Source organism: Alligator sinensis, unplaced genomic scaffold (assembly GCF_000455745.1).
Source record: "Alligator sinensis unplaced genomic scaffold, ASM45574v1 scaffold138_1, whole genome shotgun sequence".
Classification (NCBI taxonomy): Eukaryota; Metazoa; Chordata; order Crocodylia; family Alligatoridae; genus Alligator; species Alligator sinensis.
Genome location: NW_005841862.1, coordinates 4410355 through 4428815, shown reverse-complemented (window position 1 = coordinate 4428815; position 18461 = coordinate 4410355). Strand labels below are relative to the sequence as shown.

General features: G+C 43.3%; 1 protein-coding gene across 3 annotated transcripts in view; it reads left to right on the top strand.

Moving 5' to 3' along the window:
- The window catches only part of EPHX1 (epoxide hydrolase 1), a 24158-nt gene extending 5897 nt beyond the window's left edge, over window positions 1-18261 (top strand). For 2 of the 3 annotated variants that reach the window (XM_025216275.1, XM_025216272.1), the window contains 5 exons: window positions 1687-1816; window positions 2544-2758; window positions 5817-5925; window positions 9330-9455; window positions 12701-14097. In XM_025216275.1, coding sequence (XP_025072060.1) covers window positions 1687-1816; window positions 2544-2758; window positions 5817-5925; window positions 9330-9455; window positions 12701-12926 — 806 coding nt within the window. In that variant the 3' untranslated portion in view covers window positions 12927-14097. Of the gene's footprint in view, window positions 1-1686; window positions 1817-2543; window positions 2759-5816; window positions 5926-9329; window positions 9456-12700; window positions 14098-18136 lie in introns of those variants that run through there. The other variant, XM_025216280.1, reaches the window with a different exon arrangement.
- The last annotated feature ends 200 nt before the right edge of the window (window positions 18262-18461 follow it).

Genomic DNA, 18461 nt, shown 5'->3' with positions numbered 1-18461 from the left:
GGTCTGCAAGCCATGTTGGTGCATATTTCTAGCAGAAGCACAGAGCATGGGCTGCAAAAGCAGTGGGTGGACCTCCCCATGGGAGTCCTTGTAGAGGGATTTTCCTGCATGCTCCCCAGAGCGCATGTCTGTAAATAGGGATTTCATGCTTGCAGACATGCATCCCAAAGCCTGAACTTTCCCCAGTTACCCAGACACATCTCCTGGAGGGATGTCTCCGAGTAAGTGGGAAGGAGAGGCAAGTGTTCCTGGGATTTGAGGAGGCCAAATCTGCCCCTCAAGCCCTTGGAGCCCTGCCCCGGGGAGGCTGGAGAGCCTTGGTAGCTTCATGCAGCCCAGACTATTCCTCCATCAGCAAACAGATATGGGTAGGGCCACAATTAAATGGCCCAACTTCATACACCACCTTATGTCATGGCCATAAATTTGAGCATTTGCGGTGCTACAGAAGTTATGGACATCTGTTTGCTTTCACTTTGTGCCATCGTAAAAATGTTTATGGTGGCACAAAGATGACAGCTGTTTCTACCCTGCATGACTTAATGGACAGTGTCATTTTGGGACTTATACCTATATAGTCTTGGCATAGTTTAAAAAGAAAAAGAATTCTTTGTAAAAGCTAATAAGGAGGGGAATTTCTGACTTCTTAAATAAAATTGAAAACCATGAGTGGTGTGGGTTTTTAAAAAAATGTTTTAGTTTTGAATCCAAAAGCACCATCCAAATGCTCATGAGAACCAACAAATTAAACTGATTATTCTAGAGTCTTTAGGCCAGTCGTTCTCAACCTTTTCAGACTCAAGGTGCCCCTCAGAAAAGGCTAGCTCTTGCTTTCACTCATTTCTTGACTACAGATAAATGATGGAGCAATTATTCTATTGCAAAGGACTCAGAAAGACCACTGCAGGTTAGAATGTTTTTGACTCTGTGGATTTCTACTTGGAATGCCTGAGTCTATCTTGTGAATCATGTGTAGGTGTTTACACACCTAACAATGCTAATATTGTGTGGCACACCACAGCAACTCTAAAAGTATCTGATGGCACCCCAGGATACATCATCACCCTAGTTGAGCATCACTGTTTTAGTCAAACTGTGTTACAAACAAAAAACAAGCAATCATCAAAATGCTAAGATGAAAATTTAAGTCTGTTATAGTGTGAAGCAACAGAGAAATTATTTTAAAATATAACTTTTTAGCATTTCTCCACAAAATATGAAAATTGGATGATACCCTAATGTGCTTTGTGTTTAGTTTTTACGCCCTCAAGATCTGTAGTAGCATACAGATGGGGAAAGCAGAGTTAAGTGACCAAGAACCAGGTATGTATTGTAGCATCTGTCAAGGTAGAAATCAGAAAGGGGAAATGGCCTGCCCAGAACACTTCTCAGTATTGGAGCAACTTGTGTGCTATGCTCTGCAGCAGTGGGATCTGTCATTTATCAACTAGAGTGCACAATCCATTAAGCAGGCTTGGGGAGGATATAGGAGGAAAGAAATTTGAGAAGCTGCCCCATGATCTGAGAGTAGAGTATACGTGTGTGTGGCTTTTGCTAGCTCAGGATCATTGAGTGGCATGCAGCATCTGCATGTTGTAAAAATGATTGAAAGTTTGGCAGGTGACACACCTGAAGTTTTGGTTGGTGGCTAAGGCAGGAACATATGGTGCCCTTTGCTTTTTGCAGGATTTGATTCTGTGTGTGCTGCCTCTGTCTTCTATAAACTGATGCTCAGACTGGGATTCCATGAATTCTATGCTCAAGGAGGGGACTGGGGCTGGCTGATCTGTACTAACCTGGCTCAGATCGCTCCCAAGTGAGTATCTTGGCATAGTGCTGTATAATCAATATACAAGACTGTTTTTATTCTTTACATAGCAGATTTACGAAGGGCTCTAACCCCTGCCTTTAATTGGGTATTGTGCAATTTTCCCCTAAGTTGTGGTGCATCACAGTCCTGATCTGGATCACTGCTGATGCTCTGGTCCTGGGCTTTGCTCAGGTAGAAATGGGCAGTTGTGTGGTTGTTTTGTGATGGCTGCTTATCAGGCCTAGAGAGGGAAGAGCTCTGGTAATAACGGAGAGATTTAGAACCCGGTCTTTGGAAAGGAGACCTGTGAGCCTCAGTCCTTTTGAAATATGCAACTGACCAAAGGTTGTATGCAACTTGCTGCTTGAACCTACAAGGCTGTTCCGGGGGCCACTAGAGCAGGGGCAGGCAATTATTTCAGGCAGAGGGCCACTTACTGAGTTTTGGCAAGCCAGTGGGGGCCATGTGACTGGCAGCCAGGGGCAAATAAGTATTAATTTTCTTAATTGGGGGGGAGCCCGTGGGCCGGATAGAATGGCCTGGCAGGCCGCATCTAGCCCCTGAGCCGCATTTTGCCCACCCCTGCGCTAGAGTCATGTGCTACAAGAGATCTGTGTGACTGAAACTAGAGAGGTTGTGCCTAATGGGTTGTAAATATTTTTATTCATAAAATTAACCAATAAACACAAATGTCTCTCTTGTTAATTTGTATCTCATTTTTTAATGTGTTTAGCCACGTGAAGGGCCTCCACTTAAACCTGGTTTCGGTTTTGAACATGAGATTTACACAGTTGCTGTCCATTCTGTTGGGCCGCTACTTCCCAGGACTCTTTGGATTCCAGGAGGAAGATGTCAGGCGGATGTTTCCTTTCTTGAAAAAGGGCCTGTATAAGATGTTGATGGAGTCTGGCTATGCTCACATTCAAGCTACAAAGCCCGACACTGTCGGTAATGAGACTTACCAAAAATCCCACAGTATTGTACGGTCATCCTGTTATTTGGAGGGAAAACTGTGTACTCTGAGCTGATTATTTTTATTGTACCAAAACCAAAATACATCTAAGAAAACATGCAAATAATCAGTATTTTCCAGGAGAAAAATCTAGAGACTAGTTTTCAAAAACTCTGTATGGCTTGTTGTGCACATGCTGTTGTCAGGGGTGTGTATGCAGATCTAGTACCTTGACACACATGCAGCCAGCTCTGCATTGAACTTACTCCAGGTAACAGTTGTTCCTGATCTTCTCTAAATGCCTTCAACCTCATTTTCAGTTTACATCAGTGGTGCTCAACCTTTTGGCCCTACAAGCCCAGATGAGTGGTGTGGGGTTGACGCACAGGTGCATTCCTGTGCACCGTTCAATCCCCTGTGCCAGATCCAGATGTGCTCCGGCTTGACCTCTGCCCCGGCTTGACCCCACACATCAGATCTGGCTGTGAAGTGACCCAGTATGCCAGCCCTGCTGTGGACCACTGATCTAGTGCACAGGGCCATGTCATCCTGCCTGCAGGGCTCCCCATGGGTCTGGAAATTTGGCTGTTGCTGCTTCTTTGCTGCCAAATTTCTGGACCTGTGGGGTGCCCCATAGGCTGGATGACACAGCTCTGCTGGCTGGATCTGGCCCACGGGTTGGAGGTTGAGCACCACTGGTTTATATAACTGGGGTATTTATAATGATCCAGAAAGGTATTGCTATTTCTTCTGTAGTTTCTGGAGTTGAGTCCACTTTGGTGACCACAACACTCCCTTAGAGTCAATGCATAGTCTCTCAATAGAAAATGCATTAGATATTAAACTGATGTTAACTGCTCTTGGCTGTTTCAGCACATCGGGCTAGATTGGTATGTTATGATAAGTGATACCCTACAGTTTATACAGTCAATCAAATGTAATTATTCACTGATATGAATCAATTACCAACTTTCAGAAGAACTGACTGGAGGCATTGTGGGAAACAGCCAATTCTTTCATTATAACAATGGCTTATTCTTTCTGAGCTAGCTAATTCATTTAGATTGCCAGGCCACATTAGTGCTTCCATTTAGCAGTACCTTTTGTTACTGATTGGGACAACTGACTCTAAAAATCTGAATAAGGAAGTCAGTCCTGTGTAATTTAATTAAGAGACTAAAAGGTGCAAGGGAACTTTCCTTGTGCCAAGAGCATAGATTTTTCCTGTAATGCATGTTTTAAACATAGCTTCAGAAACTGCGTTTGATAGTAATAACAGCTATTATTTTGAGAATGCTACAGTGTGTAGCCAAAATGGGATTCTGACTTAGAGTCATAACACACTGTGGGAAAGCTCTGATTTACCTTCTAGGTAGCATGTTTTCTCCAGACTCTTAGTGGTATCTAATTAGCTGATTGAGGAGGAGGGGAGCTGCAGATGACAGACTGTTCAGCCCACAATTGCCAGCTCTGCTCCGTTCCACTGTGCTTTGCTAGTTGATAGTTAATCATTTGTGATTTGTCAGAGTGGAACTTTCTGCCCAGGGGCCAAAGGTAATTTGATGGTGCAGAAACTGAAACTGGAGTGGTGTTGGGATTGTGGGACGGGTCCACGAGGGAAAGGGGCATAGCAGAGGTAGGATTGCCTGATGAAGGTGTGGTGGGGGTAGGGCATTACCAGGAGAAGAGATAATAGAGGGACACAGCCAAGTAGAGGGACAATGGTTGGATAGGATTTTTGCTGGGAGGGCAGGACAGGGTCAGAGTGAAGGGGTGTCTTAGCTTATGAACTCAGGAGCGTGCCAGTCGAGGGCAGTGTCTTCTTTGACAGATGGCAGTTGGCAGACTGCTTTTGCAGTCATGTGGCATCCATGCTGGCACGTTACAGAATGAGAGTGTGGATCTGCAGTTATCACTGCAGACTTTGGGGAAAACTTGCACTGCTTGTTGGCTTACCACCAATGGATGGCAGCATTTCAGTATGTGTCTGGCAAATGCATGTAATTCAGTGAGAGGCAACAGTTGTTTTTTTCATTGTGAAAAAGTTTCCAGTGGGGACACTGCCTTGGTTTTGTAAGAGAGATACTTATGTACTCCGCCTACCTCACGGTGGTCACAGTGAGAATGAATTGGTGCCTACATGGTACTTTGGACAGGGAAAGCATATATGTCAAATATTACTACTTCAACACTTGGAATTTAGGTTTTAAGCCTCAGTCACCTGATGGTTGAAACTTTGCTAGTATGATTCATGTTTTTAACCAGTGGTTGCCTTCATAATTTTATCCAAAGTGTTAAAAGCACCTTGTCTGTGTGGGTGGAACTTTTAAGTATAGGTTTGTTTGCATCAGCAGCATGCTCTTGAAGCCAAAAGCTGGGGAAATTCTGGAAGGTGGAATTACGCACATTGTAAAGCTGGAAAAGTTCAGGATCCCTTTGTCTCACAGCACTGGGAAAGAATATTATGACATCCAGCATTTAAAGCCCTGGAAGCAGGTGTTGTTTCACTGGTCAAGCCAAGCGAAGCAGAAAAATAGAATGTAAATGGTAATAAGTAAACTAGCTAATCTTTGGATGGTAAAATATCAGGCAGTAGGAACACACAAGAGGTTATGTTAAAAACAATGCTATCCTCCCAACTAAATGGTATTCCTTAAAAAAAAATTGTCCTGTTGACAGAATGTGCCAAATCCTGCTCATCTTTCACAAATGGGCAAGAGGATTCAGCCCAGTAATGCTGTTCTGAAGAGGAAGTATCTTTCAAATAGTAATGGAGGCAAAAGCTTAATCTTATTAATTTACAAAAATGGTGGTAGAAATCCAATTCTTTTACAGTTTATTTGAAAAGTGCAGTATGGAAGTTAACACTGGATTTATTAGCATGCAAATGCAATTGGCTTATGATTAGTTGGTCGTAGGTTCTGACTTGTTCTGTTTGTGATAGCTTAAAAACACCTTTATCTATTCTGTGTATTATCATAGGCAGCTCTTAAGCAGCTTGAGGTGAAGAGTGGTGTATCCCCACTTTACTTTTAAATTTTCTGTTCCTTCCAGGCTGTGGCTTGAATGATTCACCTGTGGGGCTGGCTGCCTACATCTTGGAGAAGTTTTCAACATGGACCGATCCTGAATACCGGAAACTGGAGGATGGAGGACTAGAAAGGTCGCTACATCTTCCTCTTTTACTCACCACTAGCCTTTGCCTAATATTCTGGATGAAGTTACTCAAACAGTGTTGTGTTTAGAAAATAATAATTTCTCTGGGTTATTTGGTTTACCTGCCCTTCTGAGCAGATGCACCAATGGTCCCTTAAAGCCTAGGCAGAGAAATACTGGTAGGTGCAGAAGAAGCATACCCTGCCACTGCCTAATCCTGTACTTGTTTAGCGGGTAAACAGAGAACTTGAGTTTCAAGGATTGTTGTTTTGGCACCATGCACAAGCATTAACATCACAGGTAATAAACAGAAGCAAAGACTATCTGGAAAATTGAAGGGAGGAGAAATTATTTTATAAAAAAACACCAAAGATTTTGTCTGTATTAAGGTCTCAGGAAATATCATTTTTGATTCCATGTCATGCAGATCTTTCTTTATCCAGTGATTTACTTTAAATCAAATATTATCAGACAGTGTGTGTAGTACAAATAGGCCAATCTTGGATATGGGTAGAAATCTGTGGGAGATTCTCAAGGCACCCTGAAAGTCATTGAGCTCTGACTGGAGCTGAACCTGGGAACATGCTAGGATAAACTCTGATGAAAATTATTTGATTACATTTTTCCTGTGAATGGCAGATTCCTGTGAATGGGTATGATGCGAGAAGCAAGATTTGTGAGGCGAGGCAATATCTTTTATTAAACCAACTTTATAGTTGGGAGTGATGTTAGACAAGGTTTTGGGCACAAAATGTCTTTCCTCAGGTCTGGGAAAGCAGCAGCTACAGACAAAGATAAATATTAGTTATAATATTTACTTTTATCTAACACCATGATGTAAATGATAATGATCACTTGGGAAATGGGCACTAAACCTGTGAGGGCAAAGATAAATTATCAGAAGTAGTTACACACCACCTTGCTGTAGTTAAACATATATAATCCATTATGTTAATGAATAAGACCATTCAAAGGGGAAGAGGGCCATTATCACATTTGGAGCAAAGAGAAGGTAACAGAGTAGGCTATAATTAGACACAGAATCATTGTCCCTGTTGAGTCCATGGCTTTTGGTGTCTAGTAAAGTTGTTATTTTTTGTTCTTAGGTCTGTTTTCTAAAGGTATTGTGAACAAGGACTGTGAGGTTAGGGACAGAGTGGTAGTTCTTTGAAAAGCATACCCCCACTGGTGACTGGTTATTTCTGTCCTATATCACTTTTCCGTGGAACTTCATTCTGGAACACAGTGGCTGTTTAGCAGCTTCACCCACAGTTTCCACCCAGGGCCTCTGATGCAATGAACGGTGCAATTGATTTGTGATAGGCACATTCCAGATCCAGGAATTCTGATGGCTTTCTTGTGTGGGCTGGTTTATGGGAGTGCTGGAGATGTATTGGTAGGTTTTGTGTTTGCTTAAAAAGGGTCTTGTTCTGTTGGTGTTTTGTTGATCAGAGTCTGTTGATGAGTTTGGCAAGGATGGGGGTTTGGGAAAATTTCTTTTAAGGTGGGAGCTTCTTCAAGTGTAGGTTGTAATTATTTAATCTTTCTCTTTAAGTTCTGGTGTAGAGGGTAGACTAGATGATCAATCTGTAAAGTCATTGAGAGGTTTCTTTCAGTATTATACTAGGTTTGTGTTGGAGATTTGGATGGCTCATTCAAAGATGTGTACTGCATCATTTTTACATTCTTGGATAAAACAGTTTTTAGATTGCCAGAGCATTCTCCTCAGAGCAGGTGAAGTGGTACCTGAGGGCCTGGCTGCAGACTACAGCTTCCCTGGTGTGTTTGGAATAGTCATGAGTCCTGTTGAGATAGGGGTGGTAATCTATGGCATTTTCTATACGGCTGTTTGTAGGGTGCTATTCTGGATGTGGATCACGGCCTCTAGAAAGTTGATATTTGTGTAAAAACATTCTGGAGAGAATCTGATGGAAGGATAGCAATTGTGGAAGTTGTGGTGGAGATCATTAAACAAATCCTGGTGTTCAGTCAGGATGGTTATGATGTCATTTCTGTATTCTAGGTATACAAAAGGTGTGCTGATACAGTTTGTTAAAAACTGTTCAGGGTGAGTCATGAAGAAGGTGGCACATTGGGTGTGGGGGGACATCTTTGTGCCCTATGCTTTGGAGAAAGTAACCATTTTTCAAGATAAAGCTGTTGTGCATGGGGATAAAACAGACACATTTCCCAATACCTTGTAGTTGGAAATCCAGGTGTTGTTAATTATTTGGGGAAGGCTGTTGTGCCTCCATAATATATCAGATGCCAGGGTATAGGCTGGGGATAACTGGGCTGGGCAAGGATACTGTTCTCAGGGGTGGTTTATGTTGTAAATTTTGAGTGAGGAAATATGTTGGGTCTGGTATAAAACTTGTTCTTTGAGTGATGAGTGGTCTCTTGTCAAACATCTTTCTCAACTATAATGTTGCCTCACTTCACAAACCTTGCTCCTTGCCCTATTCCCTGGACCATCTCCTTCAAACAACAGCAGCGCGACACACTGGGGCCAAAATAAACTCTCTGGTCGTGTCCACAAGAGTGTGGATGTTTAGTTCCCTGGGGACAACTAGCAGAGGGACACTGTGCTGCTGCTAGTTGTTCCTGGGGAACACCTGTGCCATGCGCCCTCTAGCACATGGCAGGTTACTTCAGGTGGGGTAGGGAGGGCTGGTTCCAGCATTGGGCTGGCCGCAGCAGCGGTGATCCTGCTGCTCAGAGCCTGGTCGGCAGCAGGAGCATGGCTCTGGCTGGCCAGGCTCCAGTTTTGAGCAGCGCGCACTGCCCCTGTGTACTGCTCTTTTTTTGGTGCAGGTTTTTTTTGTGCCCATGCAGGGCAGAGAACAGCTGAATGTGTGGTATGTGGTGCTGTAGATGTGTCTGTGGCACCACATACTGCATGGCCGCGCTCGTCTGGATGCGGCCTTTGTGGTGGAGGTTAGTCAGGTGTCTGTATTTCTGTCAAAAGCTTATGATGATGTTGGAGTTGATGAAGAATAAATGGCACAAGCTGCTTTACATGATTAGTTGCTTCTATCTGCCTATGCAGGAGATGGGTTTAGATGCAGAAGGTGCTGTGAGTCCGTGGTCTCTTTTCAGGGTGTTGGATTCTGTTTCATGTGAGGATGTTAAAATATCTCTTTAATGTTGAAACATATAAGCCCTAAACAATCAGGAAGGGGAGTGCTAAAATGTTAGTAGAAGCTGGAAATGCTTGGATAAGCTGTGAGGGAGAGCTGGGAGTGGGGTAGTTTTTGAACGAACGTGGGAACATTGCTGTTCATCAGCTTCTCTTGCTCTAATTTTGACAACAAGCCAAAGTGAAAAGCTTCCTAGTAAGATTTGAAATGATTATCATACATGGAATGGTGTTCAACTCTCATAAGGCTATTTTTGGGTCAACCTTTTCAGGAAGTACACTCTGGATGACCTTCTCACTAACGTCATGATCTATTGGGTGTCGGGCTGCATGGTTTCTGCGATGCGTTTCTACAAGGAGAATATAGGGAAGGGGATTGGCACACAGAAACATGATAAGTAAGAGGTTTTCTTTTCTATGCTTTTTGAATTTGCAGGTGGACAGGTTAGTATGGTAGGTGGCTAAGGCATTGGGGGTGGGGTGGGGGAGGAAGCTGCCTCACCATATGTACCCTGGTCATATACTGGACAAATCTGCTCAGTTATTTCTGCTGTATTTCCCAAGTGTACTGTTATGCATTCTGTAAAAATACTGCAGTCCGCTACATGTAGCTCAACGGGGGGGTCTCTAGGACCCCCAGCATCCCAGAGTTCTCTATTCTTCCTCCCCTCTTCCCCATCAAGGGGGAGGGATAAAGCTAGCAGCTGGCTCCCTGGTGGCAAGTAACAGGTGGTGGCAAGTAACACTTCATCTCTGCTCCCTGTGGCAGCTGTTACAGTGCCACTCTGCCAAACAACTGATTGGTGGCTGATCAGCTGTTTAGCAAAGCAGCTCTGTAATAGCTCTGTTGGGTGCAGCAGCTCTGCCAATACTCCACTCCCCCTCTCTGCCTTGGGGGGCGGGGGGATGAAAGAGCAGGCCCCTGCCTGGAGAGCACACCTTTAAGGCAATTTCACTTGCTCCAGCCAGGGGGCTGTGCAGGCACTTGAACATATGGACACACCTGTCATGCTGAGTTTTTTTGTAGTACTACCAAGTTCCCCAGACCTTGTAGCACTACAAATTTAACATGTGTCCAAGGCCTGCTATATTTGCCAGCCTGAAGTGGAGTGACACAGCCTACAGCCTTGACCAGCCAGTTTTGTTATCCTTCTTCTCTTAACATGGAGTAAAATTTTCAGAAGGGCTTAAGCTCCTTCTTCAGTGCCTCAGTGAGACGAGAGGAACTCTACAATCCTGTCACTGCTTTGCTACAGCAGCAGTCAGGTTAGTGCTACATTAGCAAGCTTAGGTGTACTGTTAGTTCAGAGGGATCTGAACGTTTAAGTGACCATTGTGCCTTTAACACTCTCTAAGTCATTCTTAGATGGGACTTGGGCGCCTGTGATATTTAGAGCCTTTTTACCCTGGGCTTATAACAAATATAAAAAAATTATAGGAACTAGAGTCTGTGTGCTAGTCAGGTCCCCTTGCCCCCACTCCAGCTGCTAATGCAGAATTGTTCTGTAAAGCACATTCTTGAGTATTTTGTGCCATCTAGGCTTAAATGGCAGAGAGAGAGATTTCATCAGTGGGGGACTATTCCACCCACCAGCTGAGTAGACCTCACTGTTGTGGCATGTTTCCTGCTATTCAGCCCAAATTGCTTTTCTACTTCCTCCTGTCATTTTTAACAAGGCCACATTAGAGCAGTCTAAACAATTCCTGTCCCCACTGCTGTTTACCCCTCAGCTATGTAGAGTCTAAGCACACCTCCCACCCTCTAGTTTTCTTGGCAAGTTCCACAGACTTGGTTCTGATCTTTCCTTTCCAGCTTTTCCTTTATTATCGTGGCAGTGTTTTGAACTCTGATCAAATCTAGCCTACAAATCCTTGAGGGATTTTGTCAATGGGTACAATGTATCCATATCTCTTTTCCCAAACCACTGCCCGCTTCCTTGTACTTGTCTGCCATGCCTTGATGGGAACAAAATAAAGGGAAGCTGACTAGTGAAACAAAATGGGAACAGCATTTTCTCAGCAAAGGAGATATGTTCTCTTCACAGGGCTACGCTTCCCTTATACCCTGCCCTTACTACACTTGTTGGATGGACCTATGATTTTCCAATGATGTCTGAGCCACATGACTCCTGGCTTCACTAGTCATGCAACCCTACCCCAGGCCTTTCCAGCCATGAGCTTATCAGGGTACAGTCAATCTTTACTCACTTATTTTCTATGTACAGTAAAAGCCACGTTATCTGGCACTTCATTAACCAGCATGCCGGTCAACCCAGCAAAAGTGAAACTGAAAGTGGGACTTCTGGTTTCGCCAAGTCCCACTTTGGGCCACAGCCTGGGGTAAAGCAGCCTGCGTGGGGCCCCCCTCCCTGTCCCCTGGCACACTGATGCCAGGGGAGGGGCAGCACGGTGCCTGTTCCCCAGCACAGTGACTCACCGGACACAGCGGGAGGAAAAAGACACCTCTCAGGTAACCAGCGTAATTGATCATCTGGCACCCTATTCCCCGTGGGTGCAGGATAACAAAGCTTTTGCTGTAGTCCCTTTTTCTTGGAACTTGTCAATTTTCTTGTCTACATCTCCCCCAGCCATATCTCATCCACGGCTTCCTGGGCAGTACCCTGCTAGCTGGCATCATCATCACTGGTTTATCTATTCCAGGGACAGGTTTCCCAGAGAAACCTTCATAGCCATTACCCGTGTACAGTCTTACCCCGTGTCCTATGTCTGACACAGGTGGGTTGTGTGTTCAGCTCTCTTCTGCCAGCTTGCTGCCATCCTGGAGTTCACTCTGGGCTCAGACCCAGGTTCAAGTTGCTGCAGGTCAGTTTCTCTGTGCCACTGTACAGACAGGCACTGCTCCCTTCTTGAAGACATTGCATTCATTCCCCTCTCCAGGGGTCTGCAGGCCTCAGCCCCTTTACTTTTAAATCTGCTGGGTCTCCTAGGGTCCAGTCACTTCCTGCTTCCCCATCACGTGGTTGCTGGCAGCTGGTGATTGCTGGAAGCCGAGGTTTGCCAGCACTTCCAGGCTCCCTTCTGGCCATGCTGTTAATGGCAACAGTGACCCTGCGTGACCCCCAATCTGGATTGGGCAGGGATCCAGCTGGCCTAATAAAGGAACTGGCTCCCTGCTGTGTCCAGGTGAGTCTGCCGGTGACAGTGGGGTTTTCAGCGCAGCTCTGGGGTAAGAGGAGTGGTGAGCCCAGGTGTGCCTGGGACCCCCTTGTAACAGGGGCCAGGAGTTGGCTCCCTGTTACAGATATAATCAGATTTCCACCCAGATGTTACTTTAGTTCCCCCATCCAACCCTGAGTTTTGTTTTCTCTTTCATGGTTGTAGCTCTCTCCTAATCCATCAGAGGATAAATTGCCTTATAAACACCAAGGATGTTGGGTCCTACATTTATGTAGAGAAAGAACCAGGATTCTTATGTATGTTATTTTCAGGAATTGGAATGATTTTTATCTGATGATGGGAGCTGGATTCTGCTGATCACTTTGGCCTCAGCAGCCCCCTTTTTAGATGGGAAAATAGTTTCCTATTTCCCAGAGGACTGAATTTTACTGAATCAAAGCTCTGCAGAAACAGGTCATTACTGAAAGGTGCTGTAGAAGAACATGTGTATTCTTTCCTCTTGCAGGCTCCCAGTACGAGTACCAACAGGTGTTGCTTCTTTCCCCAACGAAATCATGCATACTCCTCGGTCTTGGGCACAGAAGAAGTATACCAATATCATCACTTTCAACTTAATGCCCAAAGGTGGTCACTTTGCAGCCTTTGAGGAGCCAGAACTTGTGGCTGCAGATATTCAGCAATTCGTAGGGAAAGTGGAAAGGGAAGAATGCTGGAGAGAAATGAGGAAATAACTGCTTTGTAGGGTGCCTTGACTTTCAGCACTTTGAAGCAGGGGTTCCCAAACTGTGTACATGTACCCCTGCAGGTACACCAGACATCTCTGGGAGGTGAACAGGAAAACTTGTGTAATGGCAAATTTAATTTTCATTATAATAACTGGAATTTAAGGGGTTAAAATATAGAACGTATGCTGGTAGAGGTAGGTGGGCAGCTGGTAAGTCTGGAAGACGGTATGCAATAAGAAAAAGTTTGGGAACCTCTGCTTTAAAGTAAAGCAATAAGGCCTCTGCTATAGTTTGGGTAATTTACAGCCCACCCTGAACCAACTGTGAAAGACAAGATAAAGCAATGAGGGTAGGAAATTTAGACTGGATCCTGCTCTGCCCTTAAAATCTTATGCAGTTGGACCTTGCAACTTCCCTTTGATTTGGGCCTGGCATTGAGAAGACATCTCTAAAGACAAATTGATATAAAATTAGATTAACTCTTTCTTGCACTTTGATTAGCAGCTCATGACCAGCAGCTACTGTAACTAGAGCTAGTGTTACTAGCCTGAGCTTCAGCACTGCTTGAGCTCTCATAAGCCAGTTGGCTTCAGTTTTAAAGATCATTCAACTCATGTTAGAGTTGTAGTTAGAGTAGAAATCAAGTTATAGCCCAAATGCAGTTAAGATAAGTCCTTATAGATAGGTATTAAAGCAGATTGAGGTGTCCAGCTCTTCGCAGGACGCGGTTGATTTCCTTGCCAAAAGGCCAGACACAATATTTTAACGTGCAACTAACTGAACTGCTTGCAGCAATTAATCTTTCAATAAAGAAACACACATTAAACTTCTTCCTGGTGAATTTTTTAAGCCTTTCTCTGAGCAGAAGAAAATTCATGCTCTGCAGGGATTTTGTTTAACCCAGCCACCAATCACTGACAAAGCTTTCATCAATACTGTATCATACCTGCTGCTATTTGCACAATACAAAAGGTCAAAGCAAAGGCAGCCTGTGGTGGAGAACTGAATGTGTAAAGCTGTATGTTTTGCCAGTAGGCTCCACTATTTGCAATTGAACTTCAAATGCTTATGTACTATATCCAGCTAACTAACGTGTTTTATTCCACAGCTATGTCTAATATAATTCTGTATCCTCTCAGCACTGGAAGAAATAAATAAATATCTCTTAAGCAATTAATACTTGCATGGATTAGCATTATTACTTTACAACAGTAAATGAAATGGAGGAGTTGAAATAACAAGACATTATCCTTCCAGCACACAACATTCCTCCATCCCTGTTCTTCCAGCTGGACAGGCCTCCAGCTGGAAGAATGCAAACATCTTTGTTCAGCAGAAGAGAAAAGTCAACACTGCTCTTAAAGAAAAGTTTACATTTTAGGGCTTTGCTCAAAGCCACCTGACCTGGTATGACTGGCAAGAGAAAATTATTACTAAAGACTGAGCATTTCAGTCAGGACTATAGAAATTCTTGGGAAGCTGGCCAAAGTAAGAGGCAGCTTTTCCATGCCTGTTTGATTCCCTTTAACATGTTACTTGCATGCTAGAGCTCAGCCCCAAGGACAGCAGCTCAGTTCTTGCAGTTGTTCTAAGTGGCATCTTTGTCTGGTGGGCTGCCTTTGAGCACTGGGAAGATTTCAGAATATGGAAAGGGAGGAAACCTTTTGAAAAGATCAGGCTAAGATCAGTGAGCACTGATATCTGTGCTTTGCCTCTTTTCATGAGTACAGTATCCCCAGTTGTGTTCTCTGTCACAGAACACTTCCTGTGTTAGCTGAAATTCTAGTCTCTGAGCCTAAACAGACACAGGACATAAATAAGAATCATCCTCTTATTCCTAGAAAGTTTTTCTTCTTGCAGGGAAGGGCGATGTTTAAACTTATTCCAAGCACACTGCAGGAAAAAAGGCACTTCTCTCTGGAGAATTGGTTCACTTGATACTAGCAGCTGTTGGCAGTTGAGTCCTTGGACTCTGGCTGCTTGTTTTTGTCTTCCTTCTTTCTCCTACCCCCACATGTAGTCTTACATTTCAGGGCATAAGGTCAGCCTGTCAACTTTATAATGCACATGCAGACATCTGCTACAGAATTAGAGAGCGCTGCTGTAAGCTAATGTAAATGAATATTTCTCCAGGGACTGCTCCATCACAGTTCAGACAAAGCAACCAGGAGGTAAGGTTTGCTATGCACTGTCTGCTAGGTCAGTTATCAGAGGTGAGTAGGTGGAAAGCTCCAAAGCTTGCTTTCCTTTTTTTGCTGCAGTTTCATGTGCACAGGCCTAGCCCACAGGAAGGGAGGTAAAAGGAAGCAATTGAGCAGCCTGTTCTATGTTCTTGTGCTACAGCAGCCTTTCCAGGCCCCGTCACTATGAGAAAGCCTGGACAAAGAAGAACCAACCAGAAGAAAATTCAATTTTTACATATGACTGATGATGATTCAGCATTCTTTGCACCAAGTAATTTGAGAATATGATAATAAAGCCAGACATGGACAAAGCGTGTGCTGCTGCAGCCTATACAACCAATCAGGGTATCATCTGTTCAGAGCAAGATCTAGGTCCAGATTATCCATTTCACACGCCAGCGTGTTCTGTTGTTGGACTCGCCGTAAACCCAGCAAGACAATGGAATTGATCGAACAGTCTCCTGCCAGAGTTCTGGGCACAACATTTAGGGTGTTAAATGTTTATTTAAATGAAGTATTTCTGTTAAAGACACTTTTCTGGTTTTGAGCTGTTCTCCTGTCATCTCTCTCACATCTAGATTATATATACCAACTGCCACAAGAGGCAATGACCATGCATTTAATTATCAAATGCAGAAACTCACATGGTAAAGCCTGCTTTTTTTTTTTTTAATTTACACCTACATGTTTTAAGTCTGTTAACAAATGAGATTTAATTAAGACTAGCTTATATCCCTTGCACACAAAGAAAAGAATCTACAAGTATACTGCTAATCTCTGTTGCTTTGTAATAACAAGATTTATCAAACTGGAAGCAATACTAATGAACTTACAAATATTTGGTTAAAATGAATATCTGCAAGGCAGTGATGGAAGACGATTGTTTTATTCTCCTCCTGGACAAAAATCTAACCAACTTAACAGATGGGTTTGATAACTTGATGTCACAACTGCTTTGGGTAATCAGAAAGATATACCCATTCTCTGCTATGCCCCAGTGCTGAATAGAGGACATCACTGGGAGTATGGGGTAACTATCATAATTGTGTTACATTCCTAAAGGCTTAAAAAAAGAGGGTTCGGGTTTTTTTAGAACAACTTTAAAGTTCTTTATTAGCTAACCTTTGTACCCAGTGGATCCAGTTACAAGAAATAATGGTAATGTGGACCTGATTTAGTAGTAGCTCCTCTTAGAAAGAATGGGATTGGTCTCTGACCCAGCTGAGCATCTTGGCATTCTGTCACTGAAACAGGTCTTGTTCTTTGAAATTGTTCAGCTAGTCCAAGAGCTCTGCTTATTACCTGCTTGAATAGTTTCTTTACAGGCCAAATATTCGAATATAGTTTGGACATTCAGAAAGAGCAGGATCTTCACCAACCTGCTCACTTGACCCGGGAGTGTAGATTTTTAGTTACGACCAATTTCACTAACAGGATCCCCCCACCATATGTTTCTGTTAAAAAGCCGGAGGCAGAAAAATAGCTGTTATTTTCAGAAGATTATTTTCTCTGTGAAACCAGTTGGTGGATTCTGGAGCAAAAGTAAACCCTGGGCTTTGACAAAGGAACTCTTGTTTTGTTAAATAGCTGTTTGTCCTGTAACACAAATGATCCAAGTATAGCTAAATCCACACACCATAAGGAGACCAATTTGCTGGAAGCATTTGTCAAAACATTCTTTTCTTAAGGCTACTTCAGAGATACTTGCATACCACACCAAAGAATGGACCTAGCTGACCTAAACCATGTTTTCAGTCAGCTAACTACAGTTCTTAAAGATTCATTATCTTCTAAAGCACTGAAGTCCTAATGAAAATAAATGGGATATAATCTAAGTGACATGAGTGTTTGGAAACTTTCAATCTGTTTAATAACCCCCACAAAAGTATTTAATCACTGTTACTGCAACCTCAGAAAGACCATTAAACTCTCACTACATACAAGTTTGACCATTTTTTTTTAAGACTAAAGCTGTTTGAGAAGTCAGGACTTAGAATGTAAACCTCTTCAAATGCCAATTTGTAAATAATAAGACAACTTCTCTACTTGAAAAAAACAGAAAAGTTTAGGTGCTATTCAGGCACTACTTAGATTATGCACTGAAAAAACTGGAGTAGAGACCAGGGCTTTCACACAACGCAAACTCCTGTTAAAGTGCAAAATCAAATACGACTGTAACAATACAGTCCTGGCAAAGCAGATTCTTGTCCCCAGTGGATATAACTCACCACTCTGATTCAGCCAGTATTGTTTTGGGGGAAAGCAGGATGTAGGTTCTTATCTGTTCACAACAGATTTACATGTTCTTTTACAGCAGGCGCAATATATAAAACATATGACGATAAATACAGAAGATAAGAGTTGGGAAATAAAAAACCCTACCAGGTCAAGGACAAAAAATACTCCTAGAAATAAATCCATGCCACTTTCAGGCCAGTTTAAACATAGAAGATACTACTTATTTCACCTGCTTTAAAGATGATTTTAAATAATATTACCAAAACTATCACCCCCACCTACTTGCCCTTCCCACACATACACTTTAGGGTTAACTTTCCAATCCTAATGAAATGTGTAATCCTGAAGATGTAGTAAGGTGGTTAAAATGGTGCTTATGTGGGGGGGTAGGATTAGGCACCTTTCAAATCTGGCAGCTTTCTGTGTTCATGAGCACAAATAGCTAGAAGTGCTGAACTAACCTTTATTGTCCTGAGGCAACAGTGCATAGCACAGGGGTTCCCAATAACTTCTTCCTCTTAAGCTTCAATCAGGAGGGTGACATCTTTTGTAGCAGCAAAGGGCACTGCCTGGCTCATGATGATGTGGCAGCTGTGCCTTTGGTCCATCGTCATCATGCAAACACCACCATCTTAAGAGAGCAAATGAAAACTACCAGATTTCAAATAACACTGCCTTTCCCCAGTAAGCTGGCTATTCCAGGCCTAACCTCATGGGGAAAGGGGTTCACTCTCCTAAAATTACTCTAACATTTAGCAAGTCAGGAATAATACAAAATCCCTACCTTATTAAAAGGAAAGAAGAATCCATTCCTGCAGCCACTGATGGGCACAGGAGGGCCTCAGCTCCATTTTAAAGAGGAGACAGACAGAGGCTATGACTCTCTCCAGATGACATGGCATTTCAGTGGAAGACGTGGAGACAGTACATAGCCACAGTTGGATAAACTGCTGGCGTGGGAGCCCACCCTGAGACTGAAGCAACTTCAAAGTCTTAAACTGGGTGCCAATAAGGCAAGAGGCACCCCAGCTCACTAGTCGCTTTGAAAAGCCTTAGCCAATGGCTCCTGCTTCCTGCTCCTGGATATTAAATCACTGTCCTTCACTGCCTCCTTTAGTTA